The sequence below is a fragment of the Hoplias malabaricus genome, chromosome 18, assembly GCF_029633855.1.
Source record: "Hoplias malabaricus isolate fHopMal1 chromosome 18, fHopMal1.hap1, whole genome shotgun sequence".
NCBI lineage: Eukaryota > Metazoa > Chordata > Actinopteri > Characiformes > Erythrinidae > Hoplias > Hoplias malabaricus.
Window position 1 is genome coordinate 7,083,465 of NC_089817.1, and position 20,095 is coordinate 7,103,559.

Consider the following 20,095-nt stretch of genomic DNA (forward strand, 5'->3'; position numbering starts at 1 on the left):
TGGACAGTGTTATGACAGCTGACACTTGTTGGAATAAGGCCTTATATGGATGTTTATATTGGTTCATGGATTTTCCTCTTAACTGACAGTTTTGTTATTGTAAGAAAAATGATCAAAAACCTCTTAATGTGTTCATGAAAAGGTGTTTTAAAACATGCAGTGTAACTTTAAATCTCCTTTTCCCTTTTCCATGACTGTTCTCAGGCTAACCAAACTGCAGATCCTGGAGCTCCGGGAGAACCAGTTAAAGATGCTGCCAAAGTAAGTCCAGCACTGGCGCTAATGTGATATAATGAAAATAATTAGAACAAAGGACCATTCTTATTGCCTCTAATTGAGATGTGGTGAGAGAGCCTCAAAGAGAAATCGCAGTGACAGAAACTTGGAAAGGACTGCTCTGCTTGCTCCACCCCCCACCCCCTTTTCTTTCTTTTTGTTGGTCTCTAAAGGCATGGTCCAACAGTTGCCATTTTTCCCCAGGAAAACCAGTTTATTTCCAGTTAAAAATGTTTTCTTGTGGTGCTTCTGTACTGATACACAACAGAAAGACCTCTTATAATCCCGTGTGTCACAGATCAGCATCAGTTTAGGGTACGAAATGGTTTTATGCAGCTACAGGCATAAAAACAGTTCAGTCGCCCCCAGAAAATGGGACCGTCCCATAAAGAGTATACTCCAAAACAAATCTGGATTTATTTCCTTTGACCTTCTCTCTCCTCTCCTCTTTCTGTAGGATCTGTGACATCGTATTCTCAAGCCTTACATGAGATGCATTTACTTGCAGTGATGGGTTTTATAATCCTGTTACTGTTTGCTCCTGTAAAAGCTGTGTGTGTGTTTAAGAGCGGTTGAGTGCTCCAGGTGGCTCCTGCTACTCATTCAGAGCCACAGTAGCACATCAAAGCCACATGGTCCAACTCTCCTTTGGTTTACACAAAGTCTGCCCTGGCTGCAATAGCAAATTTTCCAGTAGCTGCTGCTTTTTTGTGGGTTTTTTGGTTTGTGGTTCATCACTATTATGGGGATAGAAGCATGTTCCTGATACAGTATACTCATTATGAACTGAAATAGGTTTACAGAAGGCTTTATGTACTGGATTCCTACTTTATTCAAAAGAATAAGATGCTAAAGAGACGTTTGGTAGTGGAGAATTAGGTTATGGTCTAGAAGCACTTTATGTTCTTCATGGTATTCTCATTGACAAGTGACAGGAAGACAGTCTCTTCCTGTTGTAGTAAAGTAACAGTTTGTTTGTTTGATAAAATTTCATGCCTCCAGTTTCCTCACCCTGAACCTTTTGTTCCTACCATCATTTTGTTCACATCCCATAAACATATAGAAAATGATTAACCATATGCGTGCTTAAACCAACAAAAACAGCAGTGCGTATATAACGCAGGCTACATTTTATGTCTAATTTCCATATAAACACTGTGATAGCTCATGAGCTGTCACACTGTTGGCATCTGTAATGTAACAGCTTAGCAAATTAGCAGGCTGACGAATCACAGGAGTCGCTGACCAGTCTCAGATGTTCCCTCTGCGCTGTGAGTGTTCAGAGAAAGCCTCCAGCTTTAATAAAGCCTGACTACATTTAATGAGCGCACAGCTCTAAATTTAACCATCAAAGTTTAGTGGAGTTCCTCGTGTGGGTCTTACTCAGCTTCCTGGATTCTCCAATGTGGCCGGTTCTTATGAGGATCAGAATGAGGTCAGTTGATCATGCTGCAGGGTTTGTGGCTTTCTCAGCAGAGCCTGAGTCACTGGATGGCAGGGCAGGGTGACTGGCACTCTGTAACAGACCATAACATTTTTTACACTCCACTACAGGGCTATTTGGAAATGTTTACTGCACTGTGGGTCTTTTTATAGCATCATATTTAGTTTAATTTATCACAGAGATGTCTCAGTATCTTCTCTTTGATAATCCATAACGCTCATAATTTTCTGAAGCACAGTATAACACCTAGAAACACTCCATTCCACTCTGCTTAACACTTCATAACGCTTTGTGGCGCAGCGATTTCCCACTTACCGATGTGTGCCACTGCCGCATGAATGGATTTGGCCTCACACCCCACATCCAAAATGTGGCTCAACTTGTTCCCTTCAAACAAGCTTTAAATGCAAAACACCCTGCAAACAAACGGGCGGCTTTCATGTCAACACTGGGGAACAAAGGCGTGTGTGTGTGTACACAAGTGTAAATCCGGCTTTGCTGGCCTTTTTGTAGTGTTACAGAAGCCAGTGTCAGTGTAGCGATGCAGTCGTCAAATAATTTTAGAGCTTTCCACAAACTGTTTATTGTGTAAAATTTTCGACTATTGTTTTCTTAACCTGGGATATCGCACAAGTGGATCACAAACACCACTCCAGTTCATCCCAAAGATATCGTCTGAGAATGGTTCCATTGCTCCACAACCCCTGTGCTGGAGGCTTTTTTTGGTGATGCTAGGCCTTGGGCATGATGACCTTAAGCTCATATGCAAGCACCCTTTAGCCTCCCTTTCAACTGGCGGTGCTTTTCTCTAGTGTCACATATCCTTGTCAAGAAATTCATTATCAGTAAAAATAAAAACATACAGATATTTATTATTAAATATATATTGTTCTCAAGGGTGGCACGGTGGCGCAGCATGTAGTGTCACAGTCACACAGCTCCAGGGACCTGGAGGTTGTGTGTTCGATTCCCGCTCCGGGTGACTGTCTGTGAGGAGTGTGGTGTGTTCTCCCTGTGTCTGCGTGGGTTTCCTCCGGAAGACTGTCTGTGAGGAGTATGGTGTGTTCTCCCTGTGTCTGCGTGGGTTTCCTCCAGGTGACTGTCTGTGAGGAGTGTGGTGTGTTCTCCCTGTGTCTGTGTGGGTTTCCTCCGGGTGCTCCGGTGTCCTCCCACAGTCCAAAAACACACGTTGGTAGGTGGATTGGCGACTCAAAAGTGTCTGTAGGTGTGAGTGTGTGTTGCCCTGTGAAGGACTGGCGCCCCCTCCAGGGTGTATTCCTGCCTTGCACCCGATGATTCCAGGTAGGCTCTGGACCCACCGCGACCCTGAACAGGATAAGGGTTACAGATAATGGATGAATGAATGTTCTCAAGGTAAATGTAATATTACAGTAGAATTAGACAGGGGTTATATTTGTGGCATAAAGGAAGCAAACCGAATTGTTGATCAGATCATTTTGTATCAGATAATTTTTTGTAAACCTTTATGATTATGACGACAAGTTTCTAAAAGGGTTTTCAGTTCTTGCCCAGTTCCAGTTTTTAAAGCTGCTTTCTCTTTCCCTTCCTTCCAACTCTTCATCACTTTGTAGAACACAGTTACACTGCTTCATAGCCCATTTATGGGAGGCTTTATAATCCTATAGTCGACACTTGGCATTGAGCGTGGTGGTTTTAGGATTGTATAAATGCTCCAGAGCATCCCATTTAATTTCGTGTCTGTGCACAATTGAGCTTCTGTGTTCGCAATGGGCAGACGTTGAAGTAGCTGAGCTCGGTAATTAACTTGTTTCCATATGGTGCAGGTTTGATAGAAATTCTTGGTTTAAGATGAAAAAATGAAAGTTTCAGCGTGTGATATGACACTTTTCTTTTGTTGTGAATCTCACCTTGTACAATGCACTCCTGTACTGCATTGAGATGTATTGTGTTCCCACACACTCCTATATTACACTGCAGCAGGCTAAGGACTGTATACACTATACTGAGACTTTCCAGCAGTGATATAACAGGCCAAATGAAAATCAGAGGGGTCATACCTACTTATGAAATAAATGTCTTTTATCCCCCCCGCCACTGTCTATTCTGTCAGCTCCACTGAACACTTTGTAGTTCTATAGATTGTAGTCAATCTGTTGATCTGCATACTTTAACATATGGCTCCTTTCTGCTCTGTGGAGCTTAGAGAATGTACGGTGAGTGAAGAAAGAAGGTGGTGTTCATGTTATGGCTGATCAGTGTTTGTGTCTATGTGCATGTTTTGATGTGGTGGGACAGGAGCAGTACACATGGTTAAACGACCTCTAACAGCAACAAGTATTACAAAAACACACTCACCATTGTACACTACAAAGTGGTATACTCATTTCTCTGAGTTCAGGTCATGGGGAATTTGCATGTAAACATTGTTCGTGCAGTCCGTGTATGGAAATGAAGCTCTAAAAATAGTTTTCAAATAGTCAAGTCAAAACCTAGATGTTTACATTCATCATTTATTGACATTTTTCAGACTACTTCAGTTCAGTCCTATTAAAGTTATACATTTTATGCCAAAACTGAACTGAATAAGGACCAGAAGAAGGCAACCAATCAGAACAGATCTCATTTACATATATTATTATTAAAGCACCACTAGGTAGTATTTCTAACTTAAAATTACAGCTTCAAAATCACTGTGATGCTTCACTGTACCCTATCACTGAGAACAGAGCCCCTGTTGTTGCTACTGTAGGCTCAGCACTGCAGAAACTGCACTATGTAACTTTTAAAGGTGGTCAAACACTTTTATTTAATGGTGTTCGACCATTGGGATGTAATTTGAAGAATTTGATGACAGAGTTGTTGGTTAATGTATGTGTATTTGTGTGTGTTTCCAGAAGTATGCATAAGCTGACACAGATGGAACGTTTGGACCTGGGGAGTAACGAGTTCACAGAAGTGGTCAGTGTCCTCCTGCTCATTTATCTTTCAGACAGACAGACAGACTGACAGACAGACAGATCTGAATCACCGTAATTTAATATAGCCATGCCATTAAAGCCTCTTTGGTTAAAATGATTAAATGGCATTTAGAAACAGTAATCTTTAGCTTCTCCAGTGACCTTTACTGTGTCCAGATCAGATTTTAGATGATTTTGGAAATTTCATAATATTCTCTCTCTCCTCTCCTTCTCTCTCCTCTCCTTCTTTCTCTCTCTCTCCTCTCCTTCTTTCTTTCTCTCTCTCTCCTTCTTTCTCTTTCTCTCTCTCTCCTCTCCTTCTTTCTCTCTCTCTCTCTCTCTCTCTCTCTCCTCTCCTTCTTTCTCTCTCTCTCTCTCTCTCTCTCTCCTCTCCTTCTTTCTCTCTCTGTCTCTCTCTCTCTCCTCTCCTTATTTCTCCCTCTCTCTCTCTCCAGCCTGAGGTTTTGGAACAGCTTACAGGAATAAAGGAGCTGTGGATGGATGGAAACAAGCTCACAGTTTTACCGGGGGTGAGGAAGTTTTTTGTTTTGCCTCTATCATTCATATCTGCTCCTGTGTCTCTGTCTCCTCTCTCAGTTTCTCTTCAGTGTAATCATAGCTCTGTGTGTCCTCTGTTCCTCGCTCTATTAGTTCACCTGTACAGTGGGTCGCAATGTATTTGCCCATTTTCTACCTGAATGAGACTGTGACTCAGGGTCATGACACCCTCCGAATTCATCAGTAAGAGCAATCCATTGAGAGGTACTTATTGACCAAATGGAGTTTAAAATGCCAGCGTTGAGTGTGAGTGAAAGTTTGCTTCGATCCCAATTGAGCGCACTTTCACCCCAAATTGCCAGCTTGTTTTAAATGGGTCGTAATTAAGGCATTAGCTCACTGTAGCTAGTGCTTAGCCAAACTGACAGTAATTGCAGTCTGGCCTGTTGGATTAGGATTAGCACATTGCCGAATGTCCTAGAGAGAGAGAGAGAGAGAGAGAGAAAAGAAAGAGGAATCAAAAATGGTCCATTTGCAAAGACCCAAGGTCAATTCAGGAGGCACACCTTGTCACATCTGACATACACCCCACTGTGTACCATTCTTGCGAGAGGCAGAAATGGCCTGGACATGAAGTGTTAGTGCCCTCTGCTCCCCAGCCTTGCTGCCCGTGTGTTCCTACTTTTGTGGAATTCAATTTCCCCCTCGTTATTAGCGCTTTTGATTAAGCTTCTTAACAGAGCACCCAGGAGAGCAGCTCACACTGACTGAGATTAATCAGCGTCAAGGATGGTGTGTGTCTGTGTGTGTGTGTGTGTGTGTCTCCCTCTCTCACACACGTGCTCCAACACACACAAGCTCTGATTGCGACATGGGGGTGAGGGTGGGGGAGGTGGTGGTAATTGGTTGAGACCCCTGTGTCCTCTATAAGAGTTGTGCTGTATTGCAATTCCAGCACTTTGTGCCCTTTTCCACAGTAGATGGTGAGATGAGGGTCACCAATTGTCCTGCACTGATTTTGCAATATTGTCCTTGTGGGCTTTAGGTGAACGGGAAGAAGGGAAAATAGAATTAGCCATTAGCCATAGATGTGAAGGAATCACAATCAGTCCAGTGACCAATATAATTTTGGTCATTTTCTCAATGAAGATAAGTACGGCTCCTCACCAGAGAAGCTAAACCACACAGTGTACCGTCAAGGAACCCAAGTTAAAGAATGACCTGATTTGGAAAGGCCTGATATTGATGAATGCCACACAGATTGGTTTTGCTCCCCTGTGCTGTGCATGAGCTGTGAGTGATGTGTTTTTTTTTTGCCAACCAGATGATTGGAGCGCTGAAGCAGCTGACCTATCTGGACGTGTCCAAGAACAACTTGGAGCAGGTGGATGAACAAATCAACGGCTGTGAGAACCTTCAAGACCTGCTGTTGTCCAACAACGCCCTCACACAGCTCCCCAACTCTATAGGTACACACACACACACACTGTACATCTTTGCTTGATTCTTTATATAAGCCTTAATTGAGTACATTGAGGATTTCAAGAAGTCCATGTCAAGTGAATGAATATATCCACAAACCAAAAACAAACACACACACACACACACACACGTGTCTTGGACAAGGAACTGTATAATTTTATAATTGAAATGCTAAATTATGTCAAAATATATATATAAAAGTGTTCAAAATGTAATGAACATCGTCAGTCAATAGGCATTTGATCTTATTTTGCCCTGATTTTTTTCTGCAGATGTTGGAATGGTACACAGCTGACTGTTTGTCTACATGCATTTGTTTTTGTTGTTTTTGCTGCTGTTTATCTTTCATTCTTCTATGTTCAGGTGCATGAGCAGTCTTATCTACAGATCTGTACACACACTGAGAATCTGTATACCACACACAAACACGTGTGTGTGTGTGTGTGTGTGTGTGTGTGTGTGTGTGTGTGTGTGTGTGTGTGTCTGTGCCTGAAGTGTCTCCCTTGGCTGGAGCACCAGTGATTGTGTGTTTGTGTCACGATGGCCTGTCCTCTATTGTTGTACTGCACTGTGCTGAAAAGGAGCTGGAGCTGTAATAGGAACACATCATTATCAAATGAATGAATCTGCTGCCTGTGCTCACTAATGAGGAAGAGTGCTGAAGAGGACTCCATTTTCAGTTCCCCAGCGTAAACTGAGCTGAGGCCCTGGATTCTCTCCCTTTAATGTGTCATGCAGAAGTGTGTATTAGCGCCAAATAATGCCCCTAACCCCAGCACTGGCATCAATTAATTGAACTCATTTCACACACAGGGAGAAGCTCTTTGTAGTTAAGTCCTTCACAAAGAAACACCCTCTCAGAAGCTGCAAATCCATTCAGGATCTGCATACAGTAGTTCAAACAAATTTGTTTCCTCAAATCAGTCCTCTGTAATGTATCGATGGCTCTTCTCTGCTGCTATTTGTTGTATTAAATGAATTGGATATGGACGAGGCACCTGTTGAGGAAACCCCTGTGAGGGAGATAATCAATATCTGTATGAGTGCCAGCTCCACCCTGAGAAATGATCTCACTCTCTCTCTCTCTCTCCCACTCTCAATGTCTCTCTCTGCAGGATCTCTGAAAAAACTGACCGCTCTGAAGGTGGATGAGAATCAGCTTGTGTGTCTGCCAGACACTGTGGGAGGGTGAGTGACTGTAAAGCTCTGTTTCTGTCTCTTAGGCTACGTTCACACAGCAAGTAAAAGGGGCCTGTTTTTAGTTCTGCTGTTCACACTGTCTATATAAAGTGACATATATCTGACATCAGTCGGAACAGATCACGCTCCTATACTGACCCACATGTGCAAAGGAAGGACGCTTCAGGCTCTGAACAGAACAATAAAAAGGTCAATTCTTTTTTCACACAAAGCCTGATTCAATTGAAGATTGGATTTGACCCACATTTACCTGTGAATGTAGCCTAAGTTTCTGTTCTGTTCTGTTGGGCAGCACCTAACACATGCCCCGTGAGGATCAGTCTCGTCCCTCCTCTGAAAGATTCAGAATGAGCCTGTCCAATAAATTATTTCAGTCCAGTAAATCTGTTTCCATCTGTGCTGTGTTGTTCCTCTTGGACAGGATGTGCCCATCATGTTATTAAGGCCTATTGCCTTTTATGACACTGCTCTGTTGGAGGACGTCTCTAATCCAGGGCCCTTCAGTGTGACCTGTGCAGATTAGGCTGTTGTGTTGCAGAAGTGTGTGTCCAGCGCTGTAACAGTGTGTGAGAGAAGTACGATGGGCCATAAGCCTCAGCCGGACGGACGGACAGCAGGCGATACAGCAAGCCTGGGAAAGTGCCTGTCCATATGGACTCAGAGGAGAGGGATTACCCCAGAGAGAAAGTGTGTGTGTTTGTGTGTGTATGTGAGACACAGAAAGAGAGTTGGACAGGGTATGTTGTCATAGTCTCTCCCAAAAATTAATCTCAAACCCGCCTTCCCTCCAAATTCTGCTCTTTCTCCAACTGTTTCCAAACACACCAATTAGCCCTTATGCTAGCTTGGCTTTCCTTGTGCGGAATTAAGAAAATCTGTTTGCCTGGATTATGAATACGCGACTGCAAGGATTCCACTTTAATCCCAGTCTGAATTGCTAAGCATACTGTTTAATACATGTTTAATCTACTATTTCATTGGGTTTTTCACCCCGTTATCTGAACTGGACTGACATCTGACGGCTCTGATTCCTTTGACCATGTCAAGTCACTAAGAACTCGTAAAACTCAAAGCCTCTTTTAATTGTTTGAAAAGTGTGTGTGTGTGTGTGTGTTAACGCCTGCCAGATACGGAGGAAGGTCTGCATTGTGTTTATCTTTGATTTTAAAAGCTATTATTGGATGTTTAAAGCTATTATTTCTTACAAACTAATATGCATTTTCATTATGAACATGCCTTGACTCAACGGAACACCTGCAAATAGTCTAGGGGTTGGTCACCAAAACATTTTATGACTGAGGCCAGTTTGCATATAGCTACCTTCTGTCATATCAGCATTGCAGAGGTCTTATATATTAAGTGCCATATAAATTATTATGATTGTAAATTTAATAAGTTTATATAACTATTAATATTCAAGACTATATCATTTAAATCAGATGATTAGATGCCTTGCACCCAGACTGATGAGGAGCAATTTGAGCTCAAATAAACAAACATTACTCAGTGCTGCCATCTAAAGCCTTTGACATTTCTTGTTTTCAACTCTACCCCTTGTTTTCAAGTGTCATGTTGTCATTTGGAACTGAGTTAGAATGTGTAGTGGTTAAAATGTTCTCCTGCCAAGGGAACAACACTTCAAAAGCCTGATACTGCATCAGTAGGCAGTTCTGCCAGTCTTCGGTGATATCAGAGGAGCAGAACAGTGCAGTAACCTCGCCTCTGGACTTCATATAGCATCATATGCCTTCTGAACCTTTTGAGAGTAACCTGAATTCATCTTCATATTCAACAGCTTTTTGGTTCAAATTTTTCAATTCCACTTGAAATTGCAGTGCTCTCAGGCACCAACATCTATTTGCTACACCATTTAAGGTGGAACTGGAAATTGGCTAACTACTGAGACATCAGCCTACTACATTCAACTAAGATAATGCATTGATTATCATAGTTTTAAATAGTAGAAAGATAAATGAGATTGGTGGGTTTCTTTGAAATCATACAGAACCAGAGAAAATGTGCACATCGTTATCTCTCTGATGTATTGCAAAACTATGTATTAATGTGTTTTTATTGCATTAAGGGATGCATTTTCTTAATTATTATATTCAAATGAAATATATTTAGCTTTGGTTCGATTCCTGCTCCGGGTGACTGTCTGTGAGGAGTGTGGTGTGTTCTCCCTGTGTCTGCGTGGGTTTCCTCCGGGTGACTGTCTGTGAGGAGTGTGGTGTGTTCTCCCTGTGTCTGCATGGGTTTCCTCCGGGTGACTGTCTGTGAGGAGTGTGGTGTGTTCTCCCTGTGTCTGCGTGGGTTTCCTCCGGGTGACTGTCTGTGAGGAGTGTGGTGTGTTCTCCCTGTGTCTGCGTGGGTTTCCTCCGGGTGACTGTCTGTGAGGAGTGTGGTGTGTTCTCCCTGTGTCTGCATGGGTTTCCTCCGGGTGACTGTCTGTGAGGAGTGTGGTGTGTTCTCTCTGTGTCTGTGTGGGTTTCCTCTGGATGCTCCGGTTTCCTCCCACAGTCCAAAAACACACGTTGGTAGGTGGATTGGCGACTCAAAAGTGTCCGTAGGTGGGTGTGTGTGTGTATGTGTTTGTGTGTTGCCCTGTGAAGGACTGGCACCCCCTTCAGTGTGTGTTCCCACCTTGCGCCCAATGATTCCAGGTAGGCTCTGGACCCACCGCGACCCTGAACTGGATAAGCGGTTACAGATAATGAATGAATATTTAATTTTGGGCTTTGAGGAAAGCCATTGTTAAATGTCTACAGTTATGTTGCGGTTTATCCAAACCCACATCCTTTGACCCTCTATTTGTATTTCCTAACAATAACAGCCCAACTGTTAAATAGATCAGGGAAACACTTTGTAGAAGAAGTATGGCCTGTAGCACAGCACAGTTTAAGCAAATGACTGACAATTTGTGTTTCATGCTAACAATTACAGACCTTGGTCTCTGTTTGGAGATGGATGGCAGAAGCCGCCTTGCCAGATGTTTTATGGCGTATCTCGGAGTGCTGCAACATTTAATTAGAGATAATTCATACATCCTTTTCACAGCTCTTTTCTAGTCTTGCTGTGATGGTGAAGTCTAGTCAGAAAAGTGCTGGCTGACTTCCAGATATTTTTTGTGTTTTTCTCTCTGTTGCTTTGTCTCGTTATTTTTTTTGTTAACTCTTTTTACGGATTGATATTTCTTATGAAATTTGAGTTGGAGAAATTCTCAGAGAACCTTCAGACTAGGCGTTTTGCATATTTCTCAGCCAAACTGAAGGCGGATAATGGGAACCAGATTGAGGAGAAATCTGTCGAGTGGCTTTTTTTGCGTACGTATCCAAGCAGTGTGTCTGTGTATGAGCCAGTGTTAGTAATGTGTATCGTACGCTGGGATGTGCTGAGTAGCACAAACAGTAAAACTCTGAGAAAAGCCCTGAGCCTGCTGAGAGTGTTTAGTAAAAATGGTTGTAATGTACAGTAAGTGGAGGTTATAGGAATGTTGCTCGACCTAGTCTTCTTTTATTGTGCTTTTCTGTCTTTAATGTAAGTGCAATAAAATGTAATTAGTATTATGAATTATTAACATGATGGTTTTCTCTCTCTCTCTCTCTCTCTCTAGATTGACTTCTCTAGATGAACTAGACTGTAGTTTTAATGAGATCGAGTCTCTGCCTGCTGCCATCGGGCAGTGCGTAAACCTGCGCACCTTCGCAGCTGATCACAACTTCCTCACCCAGCTGCCTCCAGAGGTTTGTAATGTTATAATACAGCCCTGTAACAACAACTCATTGCTTTATTTAACGAAAACAAAATGGTCCAGACAAAGTTAGCAAGAGAGGAGCCTGGAAATTGAAAACAAGTTTGAGAAAAGCTGTAATAAATGCATATGATTTTCATTTGTTTTTGGCTTTGGCAAAATCAACTGTGTTTATAGAGCTGCTCCCAGTTGTTTTCTCTATGGTCTTAATGTGCTGCTGTTAGCTGATGTGTCAGTGATACCATAATGTGTGACTCCTGCTGATGTCTCTTCTGTCCTCCTCCTGCTGCTGTGTGTTTGAACTGATATCACTCACATCGATCCTGTCTTCTGATCAAAGCTTTCTGACAGAAGCTTTAGGGGTTATCAGGGTTGCTTTGCCTTTCTGTGTGTTAAAGGGTGTGTGTGTGTGTGTGTGTGTGTGTGTTTGACAGATGGGCTGCTGGAAGAATGTCACTGTGCTGTTCCTGCACTCCAACAAGCTGGAGTCTCTGCCTGAGGAGATGGGTGACATGCAGAAACTCAAGGTCATCAATCTGAGCGACAACAAGTGAGTCCTCCCCTCCACACAGACTCTCTGTCTCGCTCACTTTCACCTCTCTCCCTCCCTTTCTCTCCATCTCTCAGAGCTTTTAAACCCCATTATTTAGTGTTTGAAATGGTTGTCGAACTCTAGGGCAGTTAACATTAATTTATGTTTGCACACTGTACATATAAATACGTAACTGTCGTCTCTGACTATAGTAAAAATGAGAGCGTGAAATAGAAAAATTCAACATTTCTATCTTATACAGGAGGTCCTCGGGTTACGTCAGTCCCGAGTTACGATGTGGTTACGACACATCTCCCATTTACTGTATAAAGCCTTGTTTCGACTGAAATGGTTTTGCGTCGTAAACGTCGTAACGTGAACTTCGTGTTTGGTGTGCGTGGCGCGGCGGAAGAATACACGGTTACGTGGCTCGGGACAGAGGAGGATAGGTGTTAGGATAGGATAAGTGCTTACAGTATGTTATTTACGTACAGTATTTACGTATGCACCGACTTACACAGAAAATCGGTTTATGACGCAACGTAGGAACGGATCAGCGTCGTAAGTCAAGGACCCCCTGTATTTATAGATAATTCCAAGAAACTTCAAATAGTTTTTTTTGCTGTATCTGCAATGTTCACTCAATGGGGGGAAATAAATCGTATACACCTCGTCATGTCGTTTGTTTCTAGTGAAGACAAGTTGTAAACATGTGTTAGCTTGAGCCTTAACACTGTGAATACAACAAGCAAAATGTTAGAATCTTTTTCCTTCTATACACAAACATTCCTCAGCCATTTTACAAAATGTACACGACCACAAGCCTCTAAATATGGGAGCTGCTGTATGTAATGTTTTTGACACGCATGGAGGTTGTTTACTTATATAAGCCGTGCAAATATTTCATCAGTGCTTTACTTACTAGATTTCTGTCTAAAAATCCATGAAGCTGTAATATCTGCCATGGGAGATATTTATACTTTTCAGAGGGAGTCATGGCTAAGATTTGTTAATGATGTAATCTAGCATTCATAAGACTGCTTTCCAAGCCTTGTTAAGCCTGATCCTCTGTGGTATGGATTTTGAATAGAGGCGTACTTCATGGCCGAGCTATATTTGGCCCACCTTCAGGCATTTTAGTGAAACATTTTCTTCTCCTGAACAATAACAAATACTGAACAGCTGTTCTTCGTTTGGTTCGTTCTGGATCACTGAGACGCTTGCATTTTGTTTACTGTAGATCAGAATCCATTGCTTAAATCCATCTGCCTGTTCCCCCTGTACAGTGCCATAACAATCAGTGTTATCAGTCGAGTTTATTCCCACTTTGCTCAGTCACAAACTCTACTCAGAGAAGGAATGGTCTAGATATGGAATGTTTGCATTCAGCATTTCATATTGCTAGTCAAGTCGTTTACTCCAACTCTTCAGAGAATGCACAGATCCTCCAAGTGTAGGGGTCTTCTAACAAAAACTGGGCATTGAACATGTGCAGTCAGTGTTATACAACTCATTAACCTGAGGTCAACAAGTGAACACCCATAGCAGTGTTAATATTTGCTTTGTCGATTCACTCATTCTCGGTAGAAAATTGATGGTGAAATTGCACTGGATAGAAACTTTTGCAGGACATTGGTTTTTACAGTAGTGAGGCGATGTGGCCTTGTGATTCAGGGGAGAAAAGGGGACATTATTCATAGTAACAGTGGGCTGCCAGCTGCATTTGATTTGGCTATGACTCAGCAGACAATGCAATTTAGTGGCAAAGCCAGATTCCAGCTGAGAGGAAAAGACCTTACCTGAGCTACCGGCTCATTTGTCATTCCGAGAGGGAGAGAGACAGAAAGCCACAAAGTGTTAAATGGCCTTCTATGATATATTAAAGGTTTTTTTTTTGTTTCCTTCGTAATAAATATCTCCCGTTTTTCTGCTCAGGCTCAAAAACCTTCCCTACACGTTCACCAAGCTGAATCAAATGACTGCAATGTGGCTGTCTGAGAATCAGGTAAGAAACAGCTTCTCTCACTTCACTTAGAGTGTCGGTTTAACCCCGGTGTACGAGAAGTACTGCTTTTGGTCACAGAGTATTCACAAGCTCTGCTTTCTCTCCGTCTCCGTGTGTCGTAACACCTCACTCTGTTATCGGCGCACACACACCTCACACACTTTTCTCTCAAATCTGCAGAGATGAAAACACAAACAGCAGCCAGTGTGTGAACAATGATAGAGAGCTAAGCTGCTATTTGTCTTCAGAACAGTTCTGTGGGAAAAGTCACTTTAGTCACCTCAGAATATCTGTTTCATCTGTCATATCTGTTCTCTGCACTTTATCATTTCATCACTGTATACAACAGGTTTGTAGTAATCTTTTGTTGTGGCGGATTTCAGCTTCTTTATGGTGCACCTGTTGCTGGCTCAGGCATTCGTTTGTCTACACAGCTTTCTTTGTAGAAAATGACATTAATTATTAACACATCCATTCATTTCTGATACATGGGGAAATAAAGAAACATTGGTTGAATAATATATTTCTAGTATAGTTTTACTAGTATTCACATATTGATACTTTAAGCTCGACGTTCCCTGGGCGCCCCTTTGTTTGTGTGTGTGTGTGGAGGAGTTCAGTAAGAGAATGTGTGAGTGTTACCTGCAAGTGGCCATACACCCTCTGACTAATGATGAGAGGATATAGCTATTCGCCTATACACCCCCTCTTCAGACACACACCCACACGCACACACACACACACCATTAGCCAGACTCTCTGTCTCTCTCAGCACTTATACATAGACACACTCCCACATATACACTATTACTCACATATTCCCCCTCTGTCTCTCTCGTTCTTACACACACTCCATTGGAGACACTCTCTTTCTCTCTCTCTCTCTCGCTCTCTCTCTCTCTCTCACTCACACACACACACACACGGGAGAACTGATTAAGACCAAAATATCTGCCATATGCTTCTGCTTTCAGTAGTATTTGTTGTGGTAGTATTTGCTGATGCTTTTACATCATGTTGTTCACATATGCCCTTTTTCAACAGTTAAATTAACCTCTCTGGTATCAAAATTGAAAATCTGCCTTGCCCATTTTCTGCCAGTCTGCCATACGCACTTCAACAAAACAGGGTTTCTTTTTGTGTTTGTGTTTTTTTTTAAATAGTGTCCATTGCAAAGACACCCCTGGTCAGATTGTTGATTTTCCTTGTAAAACTATAACTTCACACGAGTCTTGTGTGCACAACAAATACATAAACACACACATACAAACACAACCTGGGAGACTCCTTGGGCACATTAGTTGGAATGCTTTAGGGAAGATGTGTATTTTTTTTTCCTCCTATTTCTGTGGAAGGGTGTTTGTTTATGTAGCATTGTTCCTTGTAGGATCACACACACACACACACACACACAAGTATATGCAAAATACCAGTTGAGGTCATGCGTGTATATATATATATATATGTGTGTGTGTGTGTGTACAAAAACCAATATGTAACATTAAATATCAGGATAATAGCTTGTATCTCAGATGTTTCAACTTTACAGCCCTAAAACATCTTAAAATTTAATGACATTCATAAAAATAAACAAACAAACAAATAAATAAATAATCCGTTTTTAAAAAATGAGTGAAATCAAATCAAGTTTGTGGACCTATTAAATAAGACCAGTTTTTTCTGTTTTTCCTGCAGCATCAGGGCATTACTCCCTTGGAAAATTGTACACACACACACACACACACACAGTCAAGTTGGAACACATTAGTCACACAGAGATTAAAGGTACTGAATGTGTGAAGAGGACTGTGACCTCTAATGTTATTGGTTCATCTGTGCTGGTGGGCATTAATGCTTAACTGGGCCGTTCACAAGGAAGACTGCATAATTTTTCTCTTTAATGAAAAACTGTGTTCAGGGAAAAAGTTCTCATCTCCTTGGCTTCCTCAAAACAAGCTGCAACAGAATGACATCACTCATGTTGTAATAACACAGACTAAGCTCGTCAGATCCTTGGAAAGAACGGTTGTGTTCACGTGTGCCCTGCTATCTTCAATAATTTAGTTCCCTTCTATCAGTGGAAATGCTTTGTAAGGTTCTGATCCAATGCTGTGTGTTTCTCCCCAGTCCAAACCCCTCATCCCCCTACAGAAGGAGGAGGATCCAGAGACTCGCAAAACTGTTCTCACCAATTACATGTTCCCACAGCAGACCAGAACTGAAGAATGTGAGTATTCCAACTAGAACTGTGTATCGTTCAGAATAGTTCGGTTCTGACACATCAGTTTTGACACCAGTTGACAAACAGTCGTTTCTATGAATTTCAAATGTGTGCTGTTGCCAGTAGGAAGCATTTCTATTCCCACGCTAATGCCAACCCACAATATAAGAGTCAATTCTGATGAAATGAAGCCGTTTTGTGTTTGCGCTGGCATCCTCTCCAATCTAAGCTCTCTGTGCTGAAGTGCTTCTTCAGTGCAGCTGTTGTCATGCGACTATGAACTTTATGCCATTACAACACACATCTGATTTTTAGCATCAGACACGGGATGTTGAGTCTTTTTTTTTGGTTCAGACAGAGGAGCCTTTTGAGCGTAACCTTGCTTAAAAGTAGCCACCTGAACCTCATTAGGAGTTTGCATATTTCATCCATGCCAGAATAATGCCCTGTGGCTTGTAGCTATAATTAAATATGTTCCTAAAACTCCAACACGTCAGTTCTCGTAGTGACATTGGTATGTTTCATTCATTGAAGTATTGAAATGACTATTTATAGTCTGTCAATCAGAATACAGATCAATACCATGGAGGGACATGCACATCAAGGACTGTAGGTGGTACACAAACAAAACCAGGGCCCAGCTAGTTTGACAAATATTGGTTTTAAGGGATTAAATCTATTTGAGGTGATGGTTTAGGTTGTAGGTAAAACGGGACGTCTATGAACGTTTATTATGATAATAATTCTGTTGATTACAGCGGGGTAAGCCAGTCGCATTTGGGTCCATGCTGTAATTTCTTACACTTTGTTGTACTCCAGTTATTTTGGTTACGTATTGCTTTATGATACAATTGTCAGTTAAGATCTTAGTGCTGTTGTCACCAAAAGAGTTGGTATTTATTATAGGGACACTGCTGGTATTCTCTCTCTATCATCAATGACACCACTGGTCATCAGCATCGTCCAGACCAACCGAGCCATTCTACAAACAGTAACAGACAGCTAAGACTAAACGTACATGGCATCCATGGAAAAATGAAAACAATACCTTGCAAGAAAAGACCTTTGAAACCTACGAAAAAGGGAGTATTATGATCAGAGAAGAGAGGGTGACAGGCTCCTTTCTAAGCAGTGTCTGCAGCTGTAGATTTGCACATTTCACTCCAATGCTGGTTACCTGCGGCTCATTCACTCTCCAGTCTCAGCTCTGCTGCCTCGGCTGTTTTTACCCTTGAAGACACAAACACTTCATTGTTGCTGAGGGCGACTCTCAGAGGCAAATCACAAAAGGGAGCCGTGCTGAATTCCACAGGGAGGAGATTAAAAAGTCTTAACTCGTCGCCTAGCAACTCGACCTAAAACTCTTCAGAAAAGCCAACATCATTGCCACTGAAGGTGGTCGGTCGAGGGGAGCTGGTTCTGAGACCCAAGCATTTAGACCCGAATCATCAGAGGCATGCAGATAAAACACAGCAGGCAGAAGAGCTGTGTCATAGTCACATTCCAGAGGAATCTGTGAGAAGTTTGACTGAACTGGAACGAACTCGTGATTTCTGATGCGTACACACAACGTTTTTCTTAACTGAAGTTGTATGTTTGCCAGAAGATTTATAAACAGATGTTAATGTATGTAGTTGATACTTAATAGTCTCTCTCTCTCTCTCTCTCTCTCTCTCTCTCTCTCAGATGTGCCTAATTCAGACAGTGAGAGTTTTAACCCGACTCTATGGGAGGAGCAGAGGAAGCAGAGGGCACAGGTGGCATTTGAGTGTGACGAGGACAAGGATGAGAGAGAGACTCCACCACGGGTCAGTCCTCCCCACCACTTACCTGCCTTTACATCACCACCTTACTTTGGCTGTTGGTGTACTGACCCTACAGGCACCCATACATTGTTTTTCTCATTAATGCCAACCAAATATATCTTCCTCCTTCATTCACACTCAGCACTGTCAGTAGTTTGCTATATCAGTGGATTGTTGTTTGCATAGTCATTGTGCTGTGTCCAGGTCTCACCAGTTTCTCTATTACTCAAGTGATATACAAGGGTTAGACACTGAAACTGAAACTGGTTTCATGGCTAAATTGGAGCAGCCTGGTGGCCAATCTTCATTAACTGCACACTGCACCAGTAAGACCATGTGCATCCAATGGTTCAAACATTGTGTCCTGAAGGCGGTGCCGTGTATCAGGACGACAATGCACCAATACACACAGCAAGACTGGTGAAAGACTGGTTTGATGAACATGAAAGTGAAGTTGAACATCTCCCATGGCCTGCACAGTCACCAGATCTAAATATTATTGAGCCACTTTGGGGTGTTTTGGAGGAGCGAGTCAGGAAACGTTTTCCTCCACCAGCATCACGTAGAGACCTGGCCACTATCCTGCAAGAAGAATGGCTTCAAATCCCTCTGACCACTGTGCAGGACTTGTGTATGTCATTCCCAAGACGAACTGATGCTGTATTGGCCGCAAAAGGAGGCCCTACACCGTACTAATAAATTATTGTGGTCTAAAACCACATGTTTCACTTTCATTGTCCAACCCCTGTAAAGCAGAGAACATTCAACACACTCATTTGAATTCTTTCTCACCCCTACGCTCCAATCCTCCATACTGCATACAGTCTGAAATTCCTTTTTCAACTTCACTGTGTACATGCACATTTCCAAACATATGCCCCAAAGCACACAGTCATACCCACTCTGTCCTCAGGGAAAACATCTTAAAAGTGCTAAGCTCATCTAAACTTCTACTGCAATTTTTTGCTTTTGTGAAGAGCAGTAGGCTTGGATTGATTGTGAAATTTGATCGTGAAGTTTATACAGTATTTAAAAAGCACAAGTTTCTACATGTGGTTCCGGGTGTGTTTCGGAAGAAAGCTTTATGTCATGCTAGGCGAAGTGCCAGTGTGTTTTGAGTCAGAATAAAAAAACCTAACACAATCAAGTTTTGACCTGACTGTTCCAGGGAACTCTATCTATACAGAAGACGTAAAACACTGTCTGATGTTCTGTTAGAAAATGAAACGCACACAAACACAAACAGTGGCTCTTTCCTGTGACAAGCTCTCCTGGTGATTCAATATGGCTTTCTGGCCTGATACCACAAAGACACACACAGTCTCTCAAGCTGTCCCTGTCTGATGGCACATCGCCATCCCCTTCTGAGTGTCCACACAGTCGCTCTGACCAGTTAAAAAATGCCCTCAGACTCCTGGGACTGATTTACAATGCCCTGATTCACTCTTTTCTGGAGAGCTTTGAATTATTTATCTCTCCGTACCTTACACATGATGCGTCAACTGTAACATTAACGTTGTGTTTCTGGATTATTACATAAACCTATTCTGTAACTACATTTTCTGTATATGGATACGTTGTCGGTAAGCAGTTATTAACTGTAGCACACATTTTATCAGCTTCCCACTACCTCATATATCAGTAGGAAATGGCATTATTGAAATATGTAGGACCATTGTTTAACAACACTGCTAGTGTACCCAGTAAAAGAAAGTCTGCTGGCTTTAAAATAGATATTAAATTAGATATTACAATAGTTGGCAGCACGGTGGCGCAGCAGGTAGTGTCGCAGTCACACAGCTGCAGGGACCTGGAGGTTGTGGGTTCGATTCCCGCTCCGGGTGACTGTCTGTGAGGAGTGTGGTGTGTTCTCCCTGTGTCTGTGTGGGTTTCCTCCGGGTGACTGTCTGTGAGGAGTGTGGTGTGTTCTCCCTGTGTCTGC

The 20,095-nt window shown here is 42.2% G+C and overlaps 1 protein-coding gene across 3 annotated transcripts in view; it reads left to right on the forward strand.

Annotated features, from left to right (window-relative positions):
- Positions 1–20,095, forward strand: part of erbin (erbb2 interacting protein) — an 88,045-nt gene that overhangs the window by 54,449 nt on the left and 13,501 nt on the right. For all 3 annotated transcript variants that reach the window (XM_066650401.1, XM_066650402.1, XM_066650403.1), the window contains exons 7-16: positions 205–261; positions 4,597–4,660; positions 5,115–5,189; positions 6,482–6,626; positions 7,755–7,827; positions 11,453–11,582; positions 12,025–12,140; positions 14,058–14,127; positions 16,255–16,354; positions 18,035–18,156. In XM_066650401.1, the coding sequence (XP_066506498.1) occupies positions 205–261; positions 4,597–4,660; positions 5,115–5,189; positions 6,482–6,626; positions 7,755–7,827; positions 11,453–11,582; positions 12,025–12,140; positions 14,058–14,127; positions 16,255–16,354; positions 18,035–18,156 (952 nt within the window). The remainder of the gene's footprint in view (positions 1–204; positions 262–4,596; positions 4,661–5,114; positions 5,190–6,481; positions 6,627–7,754; positions 7,828–11,452; positions 11,583–12,024; positions 12,141–14,057; positions 14,128–16,254; positions 16,355–18,034; positions 18,157–20,095) is intronic.